Raw genomic sequence first — 20,238 nt, forward strand, 5'->3', positions numbered from 1 at the left:
GGACCTGTGATGCCCATGATGGAGCAGGCAATAAGCTGGATGCTTTGCCTCTTGGCTTATTGATCAATGATTTCCCCCCACCCCACTCCAGCAACAACCACGAGATGTCTTATTATCCCCATTTTTCAAAGGAGGAGACCGAGGCTTCCAGAAGGCAGTTCGTCCCTCTCCAAGCCCCTGCTACTGTGGTTGCAGGGAATGGCCACCTCTTGCGGTCTGTCCGTCTGCCGTGCGTGCATGGTGTCTGGCTTTGGAAAATGGAATTTGGCTGTCACCAAAGAACCATGGCTTCTCCGTGGTGGGCAACCCTAGCAGGACACCCCCAGGGCAGGCATCGTAGACTGCAGCTTTAGGGGCCCAGCAGGGGGTGGAGAAGAAGGGATTGTATGCACAGGGCTGAGTCCTCTGTGACAAATGCTAATAGCAGCCACATAGGCAACATGATGCTCCAATAGGACACAGGAGGCTTTAATGAGATACAATTTCTCTGCTTTCCTGCAGTGTAATTCAATTAACAGCCAGGAAAACCTAATTTCTTTTTACAAAGAGGGGTGCAGGGGGAGATTCTCTGGGGACTTGGGAACGGGGAGGGGCTGGGCCTAGAGGCATCATGGAGACCCATGGAGGCCAGCTGCCTCTCATACATAGCTCCTTCCAATAATGCCCCTTCAGGTGGGGAGGGCGAGGCATTTCCCTGGTATCCCACGGGAAGTTCTGTGTCAACCGAGCTAGTCTTGTTCAAAGCTTTACAGCCCCAGCACCTGGTGCAGTGCTTGATATGATGCACGGCCGAATTGGGGCAAGCCTGGAAGAGGCCACAGATCACTTCTGGGACCCCTTCCCTGACACCCCATGTCATTGCAGTTGTTCCTCCGATGGGCATGGAGGATCCCTAGCGCGGTGCCTGTCCTATACTGCAGTGTCCTTGCACCTTGTCTCTGACTGCGAGACTCCCCGAGGCAGAAGCGTCTTCGTTCAGGGCCTAGCATATTTGTGGGAAGCTCCCAAGCACAGGGCACCTCTCCCGGTTCCCCAGCAGTGCCCTGGGTCCCCCTGCTTAGGTCCCCAGTTAGACTCACTCCGGGGCAGGGAGGAGCCTTGCTGGGCCTTTGGCACCCAGGCCATTGCCTTACAGCCAGAGGAAATTTCAGTTTTTCTCCTCCTGCTTCTGCTGGGGCCTTCTTGGCAGGCGCCATGGAGGATCCCCCCCGACTCCCCCCCCCCCCCAACTCCAGGACCCTCCTGGGGCAGCGAGCTGAAGGGAGAGGAAATCAATTTCAAAAACAAGACAGTTGTCAGAATCTGATGTAACCGGTTCCCGTCTGTGAAATTACTCACAGGCCGGCTCCTGTCACCCCCGAGGTCCTGCCCAGACCAGCTGCTATTTACATTTTAATTTGATGTGAGAGGCTGATAGATTTTTAAAACACCGCGAGAAGGCTCTGCTTCCTTGCTCGCCCCAGCATCCACAGACTTTCCGACCAAGCCCAGGCTTGGAGATGGAGATCTGGGGCTCCTAGATGCTTGCCTTGCTCCTGCAGCTGCCTTTCTCTGGGGTCCCACTGCATGGGCTGGGTGGGGGGGTGGGGGGCGGGAATCTGCCCCTTGCAGGTTGCAAAAGCCCTGGAGCATCCTTTGGGAGGAGCTTCACTCTGGGTAAGGAGGTGGCCTGGGGTGATCAGCCCCTACATTACCAGTGAGAAGCGGAGGCTCAGAGAGGCTAAGCGCTTTGTCTAAGGTCACACAGCTGGTAAGTGGCAGGAAAGAGACCAAGCCCCAAGTCCCCTGACAAGTCATCAGCTCCCTCTTCTCTGGTTTCAATCTCAGCCTTCTCCTTCTGCCTGCTTGATTTTCTCCCACTCTGGGCTGAATCCCAGGAGCAGGGAGCGGGGTGGGGATGACGTAGTGCAGATGAACCCTGCGGGGAGCACAGGAGGAGCCTGGAGACTAGAGTGGGGCTGGGCCAGGCCAGGCCGGGGCTGGGGGCAAGAGTTAGCTGGTGGTGAGTCAGGCTTCCTCTGTCTTGGTCTCCCTCCCTCTCTTCCGCCTGGTGATTGGAGCTCAGCTGGTGTTTCTGACAAGTCCCCAAGTCACCAGGGAGGGAAGATTCAGTTATGAATGCCCAAAGGAGAGGAGCAAAGAAATAGGACGGGAGCACCACTGGCTGTTGGGAGAGGCCGGATAAACTGTGAGAAAGGCATGGAATGCTGCAATTCCCAAGGGGAGCGCGGGGCGCCTCTCCACCCCGTTCGTGGGCAGGAACCTGTGGTTCCCACTACTCCGATGGCGAAACTGAGGCTCACAGAAGTAAACTGCCCAAGCTCACCCGGCTAGCAAGTGGCAGGGCCAGGACTCACCCCAGGTGCCTATGGTTTTACCCACCATGTGACACAGGCCAGAGAAGCGCAGTAGACAGGGGAGCAGGAGCCAGGGATGGGAGCGCAAAGAGCCCGGCTTCTCTGGAGAGAAATGCTGTTAATTGCTGGGGGTGGGGATTGGTCTGGGATCCAGGAGACCTAGGGGTTGGGCTATTCTGCTCCCTTGGGTGGGAGGTCTGGGGGAGAGGGTTGAGGAAGTTCTCGGGCCTGGCTTCCTAGACAAATTACCTGGAAAGTAAAAAAAAAAAAAACAAAAAAAACCCAAAAAAAACCTATGGCACAATTCCCATGCCCAGAGGCTCTGATTTAATTGGTCCAGGGTGGGTCCCAGCGGCAGTATTCCTTAAGAGCCACCCCCACCTGGGTGATGCTCACACGTGCTCTGGAGGAAGAACCGAGAGGGCACATGCCCCTCCTCTTCCACCTCCCATTCTACTAGACGCCCTCTGGTCCTTCCTCTGCTGCAGGGAAGACAATCTTAAAGCCAATAGGGTTGGAGGAAGGGCAGCAAAGTCCTGTGGTTCTTCACTCTCTCCAAGGAAGTTCACTTTTTCAGGAAGTCCTTCTGAGAGTCTAACTGAAATCCCTTTAGGATCCGCACTGAGCTTTTCCCTAATTAGGATGCTCTGGGCATGCTAAAATGGTTTTCTGGATGTCTCCCCTCTTTGCCCTCCGGGGAAAGGATTTTCTAGGGGACAGCAGATACCCGGAAGGCTCTTGAGAGCTCTACAAACCCACTTGTCAGAGGAGAAGGGAGCCTCTTGGCTCAGAAGCTCTCATCTTTTGTTTCTGAAAGGATTACATGTACCCATTTGAGGTGAGTGGGCCCCTCCTTCCCCCAACACAGCCCACTCCCCTCCCTCCCCCCAAAGGCTTGTGTCTCCTCCTTGTTAACAAGATTGCGACAAGACCAGTAGCCCTGTTTGGCGGTGTGAGATAAGCCGCCACAAAGGGGCATTGTTGGCACGCGGGGTGGTGGGCCTGGGGCGGGGCGGGTGGCAGCGTTTTGAGCTCAGCCAGGCAGCAGCTCCAGGCTTCCCCAGGGAAGAGCTGGTTGGAGGGCGCTGAGCGGGGGCGGGGGTGCCTTCTGGTGTCTGCTTTGTTTTGTCCCTCCTTAAAGAGCCAGGGCCTTGGCGTTGTTAATTTGATTGCACCCACTTCGGCTTCATGTCTCCCCTGATTAGCCAAGCTCCACCTGAAGCATGAGATGAATTCAAATTGCATGGAAGCAATCAGCTTCGCTCTGAGAGGTGGTGGGGAGATGCCCGGGGAGCCGGGGGCCCATGGGACCCTAGCTGCCCACTGCCTGTGTGCGTGTGTGAAGGGGGCTGCGGTGAGGGTCATGAAGGGTAGGGATCTTTGAGACTCGGACCTCGGACCTGCTTCTGCTCCCGGGTGTGTGTGTGTGTGTGTGTGTGTGTGTGTGTGTGTGTGTGTCTCTCTCTCTCCCAGTTGAGACCCTCACACTCTCCAGGCCTTGCTTTCTCCAGCTCTAAAACGGGGTCAGTACTTCTCTTGGCTGCTTGCCACGGAATCCAAGAGCAGACTCCAGGGGTGTCCTCATGTCAGGGTGGGGACCTGCTTCTCCCTTGCCTCTGGTCCTCCTCTCTCCCCAGAATGTTGGGAAAATGATTAGTAATCATAAAAATAGCTAACATCTATTGAATGTTTGTTATCTGCGATGTACCTTGATTAATACTTTAAGTGAATTACCTCATTAAATACTGCCCCCCTCCTCTTCCCTCCGACCGAAGTGAGTGGTATTTTTATTCCCATTTAATTTTTTTTAAATTTTTTTTTTAAGATTTTATTCATTCATTCATGAGAGACACAGAGAGGAGAGAGGCAGAGACACAGGCAGAGGGAGAGGCAGGCTCCATGCAGGGAGCCCGACATGGGACTCTATCCCAGGACTCCAGGATCACGCCCAGGATCCGAAGGCAGGCGCCAAACTGCTGAGCCACCCAGGGATCCCCTTTATTCCCATTTTAGAGATGAGAGAACACTCAACTCTGAAATTACCCTGCACATCAGAATCCTGATGCCATGCCATCTTGAGTTACTAGGAAGGCCCTTCTGGGAGTCATTGCTGGGTCATTGCTGCCCATACCCTAGAGCAGGGTCCAGCAACGTTTTTCCGTAAGGGGCCAGATAGCAAACATTTTAGGCTTTGCAGGCCAGAGATCTCTGTTAAGACTACTCAGCCCTGCCCTTGTAGCTCCAAAGCAGCCAGGGACAGTAAGACGGGAAGACTGGGAGTGGCTGCCTTCCAGCAAAAGTGGCAGCTGGTCAGGTTTGGCCTCAGGCCCACCTTGCTGACCCCAGCTCTAGAATTCCCTACATAGGAGTTTCCGGTTAGGAGACTGGTTGCATTTAGACAAGGACAGTTGTAGGATGTTGGAAGGGATGACATTTCAGCTGTCAGAGTTCTGGAAAGCATGAAGTTATCGAATAAATCACCAGGCGCAGGAATCGTTGTGGGTTGAATCGTGTCTCCCCAAAGACATGTGTCAAGTCCTAACCCTGGTACCTGTGGACGTGACCTTATTTGGAAATTGGGTCTTTGTAGATGCAATCAAGATGTAAGTTAAGATGTCATCTTCCTGGAGCAGGATGGGCCCCCCAGTCAACATGACTGGTGTCCATAGAAGGGGCAGGCTCAGAGGAACAGTGGTGTGAGGACAGACAGGGAGAAGGCCACGTGGGGTGGAGGCAGGGACCGGAGTGGTGCACCTACCACCCGAGGACTGCTGGCAGCCACCCAAAGAAGCAAGGGGCTCCCCTAGAGCCTGAAGGCAGCACGGCCCTGCTGACACCTTCCTTTTGCATTTCTCACCTCCTAGTACATTTCTGGTTTTTTAAGCCAGCTGGTTTGTGGTGCTTTGTTACAGAGGTCCTGGGAAAGTCATACAGGGATCCGGTGAGTGAGAGAGATCTTTGTCCCAAGTGCCAGTGAGGACAACTGTGGAGCTGGAGGGGGCTCCTTGGGGTGGAGGCTGCGTGGACTCTGCTCTACCTATGCCATGGGGAGCCCACTCCCCGTCACACTCCCACCCACGCTCAGGCTGGCAGTAGGCAAGCAGGTGCGACTGTGCCAGGGCCACACGTACTCCACCCCTACCCCCGACCCCAGGGACAGGCACTCAGCGGGTGCTCCGTGACTACTGAAAACTGAACGAACAGTGGCAGCCCTGGAAGCCAGCAAACGTGACCTGGAGAAAATCTCCAGAATCTCAATCCCACCACATCTTGAGACTGCGTAGACCTGAGAGGCCAGACAGAAGCCTGGTACTCCAGGGGCTGGAGGCCCCAAGGCCTAGGCAGGGATAAGGCAGGGATGGGGTGGGAGTAGGGCTTGGGGGGATTCTCCGGTCTGCCCACCAGTCTCATCCTTTCTAGCCCAGGACGGGACACCTGCCAGCTACCCAGTGACTTGTGAGTCACTAAGGGGCGTGGGGATTGTGTCTGGGCCAGCACGCCGCTGTCGGCAGAAATCCTGGTGGAGTGCCAGTCAGGGTCCGGCTGCCTCAGAGCACCCCGTCATCCCACCTGGACCTGACCAAAGTGGACACATCATCTCTCCATTCTCATCTACTGCATTTCTCCCGGTGGCACCGTGGTGCTGCTCATCTCGGCTTCAAGCCTTGACTCTTCCCCCTGGCTCCTTGTCCAACCCATCGTCAGCGCCTGGTACTTGTTCCTTCATAATTACTCTCAGATTCCCCCTTTCTCTCCATTCCCTGCCCAGGATCCTAGTGTCACCTGCCACTATTTTCACAAGCTCTCCCCCTCATCCCGGGCTGCCACCCTCTCATTAGAGGTTCTCCTCATGGCCTCCCACACAGCTTCCTACCCCAGTGCCTTTGCTCATGCTATTCCTTCTGCCCCCTCTTCTTCAAGGCTCAAGTCCCCCTCCCCTAGAAAGCTCTGTCTGACCACATCTGTCCACGCTGGGTTTTTCCTTCCCTGATGTAACATTGCACTTGTAGTGTCAGACCCCTTGGCACATGATCTTGCTGTACTTCCTGAAGGTTGGTTCCAGCTTCCTCGCTAGTCTGTAAGTTCCTTGGGGGGCAGGAGTGGTGATTTAATCAGGAAGTGCCTGTTTGCTGCTTGGCTGACTTACCAATCTGTTCCGCCCCTACCATTCAGAAAGGCTTCGATCATCACTGGGGGAGCACATCTGGGCTCCCGACTTAGGGTTTGGAGGTACTGCCTCGGCTCTTTGCTTGCCTGCATTCTCTTCTCCAGTAAACTGAGCCACCCAGTGATAACCCCAGCTCCCTGTGTCTCAGAATGTTTACTGTACCTTTTTCTTGATTAGCATGTAGGATGCACAGAATGCTGTTATTCATCAGATCTGCTGGAGCCGAACTTCAGGTAAGCCTTGAATGACACCTTAGAGCCCAGACCCATCTGGAAGCTCTCCTGTGCTCCTGGTCATGGGGACTGCCTGCCACCACTGCCTAATGCCTCGAACAAGGAGATAAGGGCTCAAATGAGCCTGAGTACGAGATGTCCCACTTTCAGACCGGGAATGGAGGTCACACAGGCAGAGCATTCCTCTTGTCCCTTCAATGAAACCCTCCTCTGTTTGTCAGGGGACCTGGCTTGTCATGGTGAGAAGAGAGGCCAGAGAAGGGGGCTGTTCCACCTGGAGACTTTCATTCTACCTTGAAACCTTGTACAAAGGACTCTTTCGGGGCTAGGTTTGGCATGTGATATGATTTGCTCCAATGACACTACTGGTCTCTTGAGATCAGGAAGATCTCCCATGTTTCTTTGGTTCAGACTTGTCTATTTCTTTTTTTTTTTAACATTAAAAAAAATTCATTCAAGAGAGACATAGACACAGACCAGAGACACAGGCAGAGAGAGAAGCAGGCTCCCTGCAGGGAGTCCGATGTGGGACTCGATCCCAGGACTCCAGGATCACACCCTGGGCCGAAGGCAGGCACCCAGCCGCTGAGCCACCCAGGCGTCCCAAGAGACTTGTCTTCTATAACCCCCTGAAGCCCTGAGGGCTCTGGCTTCTGGAAGTAAGGTCCTGGAACTGGCGACACATGCCCTCCCTGGTCTCCATGGGCACGGAGAGGTGGCCCATTTCTTGAGCTCTGCTACTGTCTTAGGGGCTGTGGGAAGGGGAGAGAGGGATTGGGACATCTCTTAGCAGAGGAATAAAGTGAGTCCAGAGAGACAAAGTGATTGACCCAGTTTACTCAGGGTGTAGTGGGGGATACTGAGGCAAGGAAGTGGGACTGCCATCTCCCTGCTTGGGGGCCATCCTGTCCCCTAAGCCATCTATTCACTTTGGTGTCCCTGGGTCCCGCATATGGTAGGGAGAGCCTGGGCTTGTCCAAGGCTGCAGACCTCTGGGGGTGTGCTTTAGGGGTGGGGAGAACAGGATGGAGCCTGACCTGGAGACTGGGTGTGTGTCCAGCCTCTCTGCTCACCCCTGTTTGATGAAGCAGGATACAAAGTGCTGCTCCTTATTCTATAAAGTCTGAAAATCAATAAGGCCAGAGAGCCAGTGGGATAATCATTGCCATGGAAATGATGGCAGTGGCTCATTCCCTCTTCCTCTCCCTTCCTCTTTTATGAGAGGCCAGATCCCAGGCTTGGCACAGACCAGGGTGGGGCTCCTTCAGCTGCCCTAAGGCTGGGCAGGTGAGGGTGATTGATGACTAGTCCTGGGGTGGCAAATAAATACTGTGGCCAAGCTTCTTGGCTATGGCAGGGCCAGTGTCAGCCCCAGGCCAGTGCGACTCAGAGGCCAAACATTGTCCTGCTCTGCTGCCTGCCACTGTGCTTTCCTGCCTCCTCCCCTGGCTGTTTGCTGATCCAACAGAGGGGCCATCCCATCCACCCCTCAGCCAATCAGGGAGACTCATAGGGCAGAGGGGAGCACCCAGGGCATGACCTGTGGCACCGTGTGTGACTGGACTGGACCTAAGGGCTGGGGTCAGTCGGCCTGTTGTTCCCAACAAGGCAGGCCAGAGTGGGCAGAGGCCTCTGCAGAGCTGGGTGCCAGAGGCAGGCATTCCCACAGAGAGAAGGGAAGACCAGCCCCGCCTTCAAGGAACTCCGGTCTGGTGAGGAGATAGGCCCTACCGCCAGGGACCACAGAGAAAAATCTTGGGCCAGTTGCTTGGCTTCTTCCTGCCTGTTTCTTCCCGTGTGCTGAGAGGGCCTCCCAACCTACGCAGTCAGGCTCCTTCTGCACGCCCTGAAAACAGCCATCCCTCAGGTCTAGGGGCCCTTCCTTGGGAGGACAGAACGGAAGACACTGTGGAAGATCCTAGAAGTTGGGTTGGGGTCTTTGGGCAAGGAATTCTCTGGGCATCTGGAATGTGGTCTAGAAAGGGAGTTGTGGGCTCTGGGCAGCATTTCCTTTGGCCATAGACTCCTTGCCCTGTGGGAGGGGCAGGGGCTGATGAGGGCAGAAGAACATTCTAGAGCAGGAGCCCTAGGCTTTGGGTCTGAGGGAGGTGCTGCTTCTGCCTGACAAGGAAGAATTTCCTTTGGGCAAATTTGAAATTAGGACCACCTGGGTCAAGGGATATGCGGTTGTCTTTCCAAGGCTTTGTATCCTGCCTGCTGTGCTGCACCAGAGGTCAGCCGCGAGCAGGCCATCTTGTCTACCCAGGCCCGGGGCTTCCCCCCTAGTGTGGTCCCCCTCTCTCCTCCAGTCCTCACTAGGCTCCATTCTCCTGTCTCCTGCCTTCCCGTGACTCTGCAGCTGGGTGTGTGCTCGTGGAGGGCTCTTGGATCTGGCTTTAATTGGTCTGACATTTTGCTAAACAAACAAATCAAAACTCAGACCAAACAAAGAGCCCTTATGGGTTTAATTGGCCATGGGTTCTGCCTCGGCCCAATCGCTGGAGCCTTTACAAAGTGGAGGAGAGTCTGGGGGATATAACAGAACCTGTCTAATCAGGTAACTGCGGCATAAGAGGCCCTCGGAGTCCAGGGAGGCACCGCCACGTGGTGGCAACATCAAAACACAGCCAGCCTCTTGTACCCCAGACTAAGCAGCCTGGCTTTTTACCTGCCTCTCCGTAAAGCATTCTTTTTGAAGATGGTTTATTATTTTTTTTTCCCTCTGTGCCAATTGGAGGAGGGATTGCTTTCTCCTCCTTTTGGTCATTATCTCTCTCTCTCTCTTTGTTTTAAAAGGGAGATAAAAGGTAGCTGGATGTGGTATTTTCTTCTGTTAATTACATTTACTTTTAACCAAGCTCTGGGAGGAGGTCTGCTGTCCTGAAAGGACCATGCACACACTGTCTTGGAAACAGCTAGTGACCAGATTCTAATGCAGACCTCTTATTGTATGGATGAGAACGCCGAGGCCCAGAGAAGGGAAGGGAATGGCTCTTGGATACGTGGCTGGTGAGTCATGGAGCCAGGACCAACATCTTCTGCCCCTGGGTCTTGCTCTTCCTACCAAACCATGAGTCCCCAGAGGCAAGTTCTGGTCTCAGCTGGGACTATACCACCCAATGACCTTGACCCAGTGCCTTACCTTCTTTAGGAAGGAGCTACTGGCTGCTGACCTCACAGGCTAGGCATAGGAAGAGCTCTACAGACTATGAAGTGCTGACCTAGGATGGTATAAGGCTGGGCTATAAGCTCAGGTGATCATGGGCTCAGCTCACACCAACGCTCTGGGGGTCAGAGAGCAGTGGAGGCCAATCGGGCCTGGTTGGTTGCCAACAAGGATGTCTGGGGATTAGAAGACCAGCTGCCCACCCTAACATGCCCTTTGCACCCCAGGGCCCTGAGGAAAGGCTCTACATGGCAATTCTGCAAGAATCAGCTCTGGAATTCAGACTCCCACCAGACCCCTTGGGTTCCTGGAACTCCAGTTTGCTGCCTGGTATCAAAAGTCTAATGCTACTTAGAAAGAAAATGCTTAGCTTCCAAAGCCCATAAGCACCTGACCTTTCATTTTCCCTGTCCATCCTCCTTCAGTCTCTACCAGATACCTAAGCTTCTAGCTCACCAGATGACACTCATGGACTTTCCTCCCTCCACGCCCTTGCTATGCTTTCCCCTCCGGGATGGAATGACATCTGTCACTGCTGGTTCCTGTCAGAATTCCTGTGTTCTTCGAGCCCCACTTAGACACTATTGCTTTGGTGGAGCTTTTCTTGACACTTCCTCATTCACCCCAAAGTTAAAATTAATTTTTCCATCCCAGATTCTCATCGTATCACCTTATTTGTATCATTGTAAGGCACTTATCATGTTGTTCATGATGATTGTTTGAGGTATATGTTTACCTTCTCCTCAAGATTCTAAATTCCCTGAAAACAGGGGCGCCTGGGTGGCTCAGTGGTTGAGCATCTGCATTCGGCTCAGGTCAGGATCCCGGGGTCCCGGGATCGAGTTCTGCATCGGGCTCCCCGCAGGGAGTCTGCTTCTCCCTCTGTCTGTGTCTCTGCCTCTCTCTGTGTGTCTCTCGTAAATAAATAAAAATCTTTAAAAAAATTTTTCTGAAAACCTCAACTCTGTCTTATTCATCACTAGATTTTCAGCACCTAAAATGAACGATTACTAACAATTATTGCATGTGTATTTGGTGCCACGTATTATATTAATGGCTGTAAGCACATGTCTCCTTTAAACGTTTCTGATGAGTCAAAAGCATTATAATCCCAAACTTATTGAGGAGGAAACTGGGGCTTGCAGAGATCAACATCCAGGACTTCACAGCTATCAAGTGGCAGAGCTGGGATTTGAACCCATGTCTGTCTGGTTCTAAAGACTAAGCTCTTAGTCATGCAGTTTCATGGACCTATTTAGTGAGTGTTCAGTGAAGATCTACTGAGTTATCATTGGAAACTGTGGGGCTCAACGGTGTAGACACTCCCCAACAGAAGCCAATCACAAATGTCCAGCTTGACACTTGGATGCTTTTTATGATGTATGTCCCTTTCTTCTATTTGGCTAAAGTGGGGATTAGGGTCAGTTTGCCTTCTGAGAGTTCACAGAAGTATGAGGTCTTGTGTACAGGGTGGAGTCAACATTTTCTTGAGCGTGCATTGACACAAGCCTTGAAATTGGCTTTGAGGCCTTGCAATGGCAAGTCTTCCCATTGCCAGCTCTGCAAGTGGGTGAGGGGAGCGTTGGTGGTGGTGAGTGTTTGAGATGGAGTAAGGGCTGGCTAGGTATGGCTTGCCCCCCGCAATCCTAAGGGTGACTCACGCGCCCGGGGCCTGAAGGTTCTTCCCCACCTTCCTATGCCCTTTCAACTGAAGTCAGCTTGGGCAGAGGGAGAAGGCTGAGGGTGAATGAAGAAGGAAAGGGCAGAGCAGCTGCGGGGACGTGCAAGGGGACTAGCGGGGGGTCGGTTACCTAGAACAGGAGGCCTGTGTAGACACAGCAGGAGGCAGAGTGGAGGAAGTTTCTAGAGAAAATTGGGAGCACTTGTGCCCCACCCCAGTGCCCATTCCCAGCTCATCAACATTGTCAGACTGTCACAGGTGCCCCTTCTGGCTCCTCGGGTCTGTGTAGAGTGATTCCAGCTGCTACAGAAGGGCGGTCAGACCCTCCGACCCACAGAGGGGCCATGCCGTGCTCAGCCCTCCCATTCCGCCTGCCCTCGGGCCGCAAATGCCCCTGGCCTTGCTCCTCCTGTCCTGCTGACCCTGGCATGGCTGGGCAGGTCACTGGGGAGCATGGGGCTGGGATGCAAGGGGGCGTTTGCGACAGAGAAAGCATGTCAGGAAAAGGCCATGTAAGGAGCCCACGCATGTGAGGGGGTATGAGACGGCACAGCTGGAGGACAGCTGTCGGCTGGGGCTGGTGGCAGGGTAGAGGCTGGGTGAGGAAGCGCTGAGAGACACCGAGTCACAGGCAGCGGGGAGGGGGGTGCGGTGAGTGGGAAAATATGACCTGAGGTGTCTGTGAGACAGAGTAGATGTGAGAGAGGCGTGTGCGTGTGCCTTGCTGTGGAAGGAAGCAAAGAAGGATGACGAGGCGGCTGCAAATAGGGCGAGGGCAGGAGGGGACAAGGGCCAGATTCCGCCCACAGGTGATGGGAGAGGTAAGAAGCTCCTGGGGAAGAGGGCGCCAGGTGTTCGCACCACCGTGTGTGTGTGTGTGTGTGTGTGTGTGTGTGTGTGTCGCACACGGATTTACAAAACGGGCTTCCTCTGAGTATCTCCGGGTGCTGTATAGCCGGGCCGAGCTGTGTAGACAGCACAGAAAAAGCGCAGGGCCGCGAGCTGGGCCGACTTGCCCAGGATCCCTCCAGGACACCGGGGACAGCCTGCTGTGACCCGAGGCTCCCCGCACAGCCCACCTCCTGCCCGCCCGGTCGCCCGTGTCCCCCTCATCCCACAAGCCGGGCGCCACAGAGCCACAGCCACGCTTGTTTGGTGCAGTCCCTTAGCTTAGGAAGAAAGAGCAAAGAACAAAAAGAAAAAAAAAAAAGCCTCCGGGTTTGGGTTTCTGCGTGCTGCGGACGGACGGTGGGGAGGAAAGGATCAAATTCCAGGGACGGCTGCTGAAGGGCCTGCTAGTCCTCTCACCTCACGCAGGCAGAATTAGCGAAGTTCTCCCGGGCTGAGGGATGTAGATTGATTGCCTGGTTTTATTAAGGACAAAGTGCTTTTTGATAGTGTGAGGGAAGCGGTTCCCCAGGGCGGGGATTCCGGCGCCCGGAGCTCCGCGAGCATCGATCGCCGGGGCTTCCCCGTCTAGTGCTGAGCTGAACGCGGGCTTTGGCAGGCGATAAAGCAGCTCTGATTCCTGGCGGGGGGGACCCCACACCGGGCGCTGGGGACCGACAGCCAACGTGTACGCCTTTGCTGGCTCACTGGGTGCCAGTCACCATACTGGCTGCTTTACACGTGTTATCGGACTCACTCTTGACACAGGACATGATAGGAAAGGCGCTACGATGACTCATTTTCTCTATCCAGGAAACGTATGTGGACGCCAAGCAAACCCACTGAGGTCACAAGGATTACAACATGGCACCAGGATTAGCCCTTGGCTTTGGTCTGGTGCTAACACACCGGCCCTTACCTCTGTCCTCCGCGGCCCGTGCTCCATTTCCTGACACAGAGCCCGATGGACACTGTTCCTCTGACACGATTTGGTTGGGGGGAGCGTTATACAGACCCTTAAGACTCTAAAGGGATGGGATTCTCTGGTAGGAATACCTGTGTGTGACTGAATGGAATTTGGGGATATTTTGGGCTTCTGAGGCCATGAGGCCAGCTCTGTGTCTCGGGATTTAGAAGCCATAGAGCACTGAGTGATGAGTTTTGTTGTTCTTTTGGCTTTCTCCCCAGATACCTTCCCTTTCCCATGATCAGTTATTCAAACAGCCTGGTGGGGTGGGTGGGCTGGAAAGGAACCTCTAGCACAGGGAAGAAGCTGGAGCCTAGACAGGTGAGGTGACTTGGCCAAGGTCATGGGGTTCTGAGCCCCCCACCTGAGGGTCCCGAGTGCACCTCTGACCAGGAAGGCTCCCTCCCTGCCTCCCGCTCACAGATGGAACAGGGGCAGCTGGGCAGGGAGGCAAGGTGAGTGTGGGGACAGGCCCCAGCCTGTGTGGAGGGCTAGGACCACGCGGGAGCAGGACTCACTTTTGACGGTGAGGAACATGGACTTGCTGATGTCGGTGCCCACGCCGTTGCTGGCCTGGCAGAGGTAGTAGCCCATGTCCTCTTCCAGGACGTGGCGGATCAGCAGTGAGCTGTTGGCCAGGATCTGGGTGCGGCCGGTGAGGGGCACTGGGTGGTACTGCTGCGGGCTCCCGCTCCCTGGAAGGAGGCAGCTGTTAAGGGGCTGGCGCCCAGGCTAGCAAGCAAGCTGGGTCAGGTTCAACAGCCCCAAGGATGCCCCCATGTCCTTCTCTTGCTGACCTAGGGCCATTTTACAGCATTTCCCAGGTACTCCTCTGGGCGACAGGGAGAGACTTGCAGAGGTCTGGCCCTGCCCCAGCTCTCAAGTCAGGAGATGGAGTTGGGGGCCTCAGCTCAACACCTGCCTTGGCCCTGAGCTTTGGGGCCGAATTTGGAGAGAAAGGGTTGTCTTTAGGCCACTTGGCCACAGGCAAAGGCAAGATGGAACCCTAAAATGGCAGTTGCCTGGTCTTGGACAGCCAAGACCAGGGAAAGAGGGAAGCCATTCTCCAAGGGGGGCTTTACGGTACCATTTCCTCATTCCCCCAGCGTCAGTGATGGGTAAGGTCTATGACAAGAGGTTGGCATGGGACTCAGATACCAAATATATCCTTGGGATGATGCTAGATTCCAAGAAGGACCATAGTCCCAGAATAGGTTGACTGGTCCCAGAATAGAAACAGGGGCCAAGGAGATTCTGGGACCCCAAGCAGGGTGGGCAGGGCTGGAGAAAGCAGACAGGGAAGGACATAGGTCAATTTGTGGGGACTAGAGGAAATTTGGAGTCGGCCTGATAGCTGTCCCCAGTCCGCAGACCGTCGAGGGTGGCCGAGCATACTTTCCAGAGCAAGTATAGCTCAAAGTCCTGTGAAAGCTCAGAAAGGGCTCCCACCCAGGGCTAGGAGCTGTGCATAGGAAAACAGGCCCAAGCCCCATCCACTTCCTTCTCCCTGACTGTGCTTGGAGACGCTGGCTGGCCAGGGGCTCACCCTTGGCATGCTTCCACATGACCTTGGGCGGGGGGTAGCCATCCACTGAGCAGTTGAGCACGCCAGCTTTGCCGTAGATGCCGTCCTGGTTGTTGGGCTGCACCACAAATCGAGGCGGCACTGCAGAGAGAGGGAAAGTAGTGAGAAACAGATCACCTAACAGGTCTTCCGTGGTCTCTAACCCTCCATTCTGTGCCAGCCCCACCTGGACCACAGGCAAGTTTGCAACACCTAACTCTGAAACTCGAGATGCTGAGGGCTTCTGTTGAGTACTGGGAGTTCTGCGTCCCAGCTCCGACCCTGGCAATGATCAACTGAATGGGGTCTTCTCCTCTCAGGGCCTGCGTGTCCTGGCCTGGAAACTAAGACATTTGAACTGCTTGATTTTGATGTCCCCCTCCCCTGCATTGGAGCCAATGTTCCCTCAGCCCATGATTCAAACCCCTAATCTAGGGAGACGGTTAGCAGCGGACAGAGCCTTCCTCCTCCACCACTGGGCTCTCTGCTCACCACGCACGATGAGCTGGCGCTCCCGGCTCACGGTGGCCGCTGCGTTGCTGGCGATGCACGTGTAGTTGCCGTTGTGCTTAAGGGAGACGCTGGAGATCTGCAGGGAGCTCATGAATTCCTTGCTCTCGATGGTCACGCCCGAGCCTGAGATGATCACCTGTCCGTCCTTCCTCCAGGTGATGCGGATGGGCATGTCCCCCGAGGACACCACGCAGGGGATATAGAGCAGCTGGCCGATGGAGGCAGGTGGGAACTCAAAGGGCTGGATTAGAGGGGGCACTGGGGAGGCAAGGGGAGTGCTGCCGTCAGGCCCCCCACGCGCCCCAGCCTGGCCAGCAGCCCTCCTCATTACCTCACCTCCGGGCTCCTCCTGCCCTTGGGGATGTAAGTAGAGCTCCCCAAGGCCACTAATGCCTTGTTCTATATATTCTCATGGGGTGCCACTGGCCCTTGGCTCTCATCCCCTTGCCCACCCAGGCCTGGACCCACTGTCTCTGTGTCAGGCGTTGGCTGGCCTGCATTAATCCTGACCCTCAGATTTGTCCTGGTGATAAATCATATGCTTCCTGAGTCCCATCTGCTGGTGGACACGGGTCGGCTTTCACTCTCACTCCTCTGCTGCTCCTCGACGATGGCCCAGTGCCACTTTCTCATCCCAAAGATACATCAGCTCTCTGGGGCCTGGGATTGATGGGAATGCTGTGCCTCAAATGTTGGGGGTCAGAAGAAGGTCGGTATGAGCCTGTCCCCAGCTCACACCCCACAGCTGTGCCTCTAAAAGCCGGGGTGCTATCTCCTGGTCTCCTTCTGTTGAGGTCCCATCACCTGCCCCAGCCCTATCCATTGTTGTCAAGTGTTAGCACACTGAATCCTCGCGCCCAGTAATGTGATGTAGCTTAACCACCTCCAGTGTGCAGGTGAGGAAACTGAGGCTCAGAATGGAGAAGTCATTTGCCCTCGGTCTTCCAGCTCCTAAGAGGTAACAGTGGGATTTTGAGACTTGGTCTCCCTGTTCTCAGAATCCGTGCTTCCTCCCTTATGCTGCCCAGGAGCCTCTCTGAGAAAGCTTCAGACACACCCAGCCCAATGGCCCTTTTGTGTCATCAGTGAGCTCCCCTTCGTGGCAGGGAGGAGCAGAGAGGGAGTCTTGTTCTTTGTGAGACAACCAGTTTGCTGTTCTTCGGGCTGAGCGGGATCCACGCAGCCTCCCTCCCCCCGGAGATCCAGCCCGCCCCACAGCCCACATCTCTGGGCCCTGGGGGGCCTGTCTGGAGCCTGAGCCTCTGTGACAGGGATCCTCCTTTCTCAGCTCTGGCTAGGGCATCAGCCATTATCTTTATGATAACTCAATTAGGCCACAGTGACTTCCCCAGCAAGTGGGGGGAGAAGAGAGAGGAGACAGACAATTAGCTTAACAAGGATGAGCACCCAGTAGATGAGATCTCCTTTCCTCAGTCAAATAATTAAATTACAAGGCTGTCCACAGTCCTCTGGCCTTCTCCCAGGCTCTAGCTACCCCTCCCACCCCCGGGAAGCCTCCTGCTTTTCACCCTAGGCCCACCCACGGTGGCCACCAACAGGGGCGAGCCCTGAGGGAGAGGATGGGTGGCATCCTATGTACGCCCAGGCCCTCTCTGCACCCCAAGGATTTTCAGGGCTCAGCAGGGAGCTTCCCCAGCAGAGTGGGAGGGTGTGGGCATAGAATAACCCTTGGCAGCCTTTTGGATCCCTTGGAAAGTTCTTGATCAAGAGCCTAGGTCCAGAGGAAGTGACATTTAGGAGGGAGAGGATGAGCCATCCCCTTTAGCAGGGTGTTTAACTGACAGTGTCACCTCCCACCTTATTCTTTATCTTGCCATGGGGGCTCCATCAGACACCAGGAACACTCACCGCTCCCAGACTCAGCCCTCAGTGCCTAGGTGAACACAGCTGGGTATTTATCCTTCTTATTCCTGCTGCGTGTGCTCCACCAAGGGCCTAAATCCAGGTCCAAAGTCCAGCCAGGTTTTCTGGGCTCTGGCCATCGTCTGGATCTCCCCATCCCAATCTCTGGCTCTCTACTCTCCTGTTTGGGGCCCCAGGGTTCTGGGTGGTTTGCTGGGCCTCAGGGATCTCCACAGGAGATTTCTCTGGAACCCTAACTCTAATAATGGCCCAGAGTCCATTGTTGAGATTTCCCAGAGGTTCTGCTATTGGGTTCTGTGGATCTCCCTCCCCAACCCCACCGTCCTCCGGCTTGTCTGGGTACCTAGATCAGACCAAGGCTTCTGGCCTCCTTGGACTTTTTATTGGAACTGTTGCAGAGACCCAGATCTGCCTCTAGTTTGTTTCTTTAGGCCAAACAGAACCAGGCCTGGTCTAGTTCTCCTTCCCACAGAGGCCGGAAGCTAGAGCCCGCAGACCTCATGGCAAATGCCCTCTCATCCTTTCAGATCCTGCTTCAGTACTAGCTCTCCCATGAGGCCCGCACTCCTCCCACAGCACCTGGTACACACCTTCCTCATGATACCTGTCACAGGGTGGAAGGGTGGCGGTTGGCCTCATCACCTTCCATGGGAGACTGTAGGGCAGTCACTAGGACTTAACTGGCAAACTGCAGGAGCCTAATAAATGCCTGTTGGGTGAGTAAATGAATGAGCTTATTTTTGGATACTATTACCTTGGGTCATCTCAGCAGCTTAACTGTCAGGTGGGCAAGGGGTAAGGAGAACACAGGATGGGGGTCCCTCCAGAAAAAGAGGAACATTCTATGCTGTTCCTCAAGATACTGTATTTATGCTATTGGGTTTAGGAGCTAGGAGCACCTTGGTCGTTCCTGGGGGGTCAGGCCCTTGTTACCATAGCCCCAGAATTGGCTCCTAGGCACACCTGAGCATGATGAAGGGGCGACTCAAGGCAGTGATGACAGGCTGCAAAGGAGGATGTGTGGGCAAAGCAAGGAGCTGGGAGGTTCTCCCAAAGAGGAGAGGGCTGAGGGGCTGTCAAGTCTGAAGGACCATGCCCTGGGGATGGACGGTCAAGTGCTCCATTTCCATTGAGAACAAGAGAGCAAAAGATTAAAATTAGGCAGGGAGATTTAGCTCAAGCTAGGAGAAGACTGTCTCTCTCAGTAAGAAGGGATTTGGATAATAGAACAAGTTACTAAGGCAGGTTAATTCATTAATTAACTAATTCATCTAATATTTATGAAATGCCTAGTCTGCGAAGGCATTATTATGCTCCGTGTGGGCTGGAGAAAGTAGAAACATGCTTAAAATACAGATAGAACCCCCAGGAGCTCATCATTTGCTAGAGAAGGTAAGAGATTTCCCTCAACGATTATTGGACAAGCGCCACCTGAATATACAGATGCTGAACTCTGAGCAGTGAGACGTATCATCTGGCCGGGTGACCACAGCCTCATGGAGGAGGTGGCTTGGACAGAGCTAAGGATAGAGCTAAAGGACACACTCACTGTAGAAAGTACATGGGGTGAGAGAGAGGGAAAAGGCTGAGCCATGAGGCAGAGGCCAACCAGGGCCTGTCACTCCCTTCTGGATTTTGGGAATAACATGGATGGCTACTGAGAACCACTGAAGGAGACGGTGGCCAATATCCATCGGCAGGGGGTCGGGGTGGGGGTGGGCTGTGTGTCAGACATTTGCCCAGTTTGGCCAGAGCTCTCAAGAACACAACTGTCCTGTGGGAGGTGGATGGCCAGACAACTCGCCAGAGATCCAGGGCAGGCTCCTGGCGCCCCTGTCCACCTTCTGGCCCTGCTGTATGAAGGCTGGCAGGGCAGGTGGGATGCTGTGGTTGAGAAGTGCCCCCTTAGGAACTCTCTGGTGGGAGTGCTAGGGGCCAGAGCTGCTCATGGAATTTCTTGACTCCAGGCTACTGTTCAGATAAACCCCATAGCTGCAGGCACAGCAGGAGGGGGAGGGAAGTTTGGGGATCCTGGCTCCTTCACAGGCTGAGTACCAGGAGGAGCCCTGTGAGCGAGAGGCTCTGAGAAGCAGGGTGTGGGGGCTCCGTGATGGGCATGTGGGCAGCTGCCCAGATGTGGGGCTGCTTCCTGACCCGTGAGTCAGCAACGTCTTCCCTAAAGCTGCGAGGTTCATGTGAGCTAATTGGATGTGTGTGTGTCCATTTCCACCTCCAGGAAAGCCATTCTCGGCGGCGCCGTGAGTTCTCAGCGGCCACCTCCATCATGGGGATGACCAGGGACTTCTTGGGTGTCGATTGCACGAAGGGCCCCTTCTTGCATTTTCCCAGCACCCAGCCTGAATGTAGGGGGCACAGAGGCCATGTAACCCACGGTCCTGTCTCCGGAAGCCCTGCCCTGGCCACAGTCATCTTTGGTGAGAGGGCAGCTCTGCTCTGAGGGAGGCGGGGTGGGAGCAAAGTGCTACTGTGGCCAAGAGGCCAGAGGCCAGAGTGGCTGGGAATGCACAGTGGTTGTGGCAGTCTAGGAGGTGTCCGGCCACCAGAAAGCCTTTATGGTCACCTGCTTGGGAGTGTTGCACGGTACAAGAGTGTGCTGACCGCCAGCCCAGACCATAAACACTTTATGGTGTCTCTCATCATCTCTCATTGAGACTGAGCCTTTTCATTGATTGCACTTGCGGGGGGCGGGGGGGGGCAGGTGTTGGAGCATCAGCATGTAGGTGGGGAGAGCGCCATGCCCAGGAGCTGGGTTCTAGACTCTACCTTCCATGCACCTCACCTCTGACCTGAGCCTCA

At 54.8% G+C, this 20,238-nt stretch overlaps 1 protein-coding gene across 2 annotated transcripts in view; it reads right to left on the reverse strand.

Annotated features, from left to right (window-relative positions):
- Positions 1-20,238, reverse strand: part of DSCAML1 (DS cell adhesion molecule like 1) — a 344,894-nt gene that overhangs the window by 61,627 nt on the left and 263,029 nt on the right. For both annotated transcript variants that reach the window (XM_077893692.1, XM_077893693.1), the window contains 3 exons: positions 15,517-15,795; positions 15,007-15,126; positions 13,979-14,155 (listed from right to left, as the gene is read on the reverse strand). In XM_077893692.1, coding sequence (XP_077749818.1) covers positions 13,979-14,155; positions 15,007-15,126; positions 15,517-15,795 — 576 coding nt within the window. The remainder of the gene's footprint in view (positions 1-13,978; positions 14,156-15,006; positions 15,127-15,516; positions 15,796-20,238) is intronic.

This window comes from Canis aureus, chromosome 3 (assembly GCF_053574225.1).
Source record: "Canis aureus isolate CA01 chromosome 3, VMU_Caureus_v.1.0, whole genome shotgun sequence".
Classification (NCBI taxonomy): domain Eukaryota; kingdom Metazoa; phylum Chordata; class Mammalia; order Carnivora; family Canidae; genus Canis; species Canis aureus.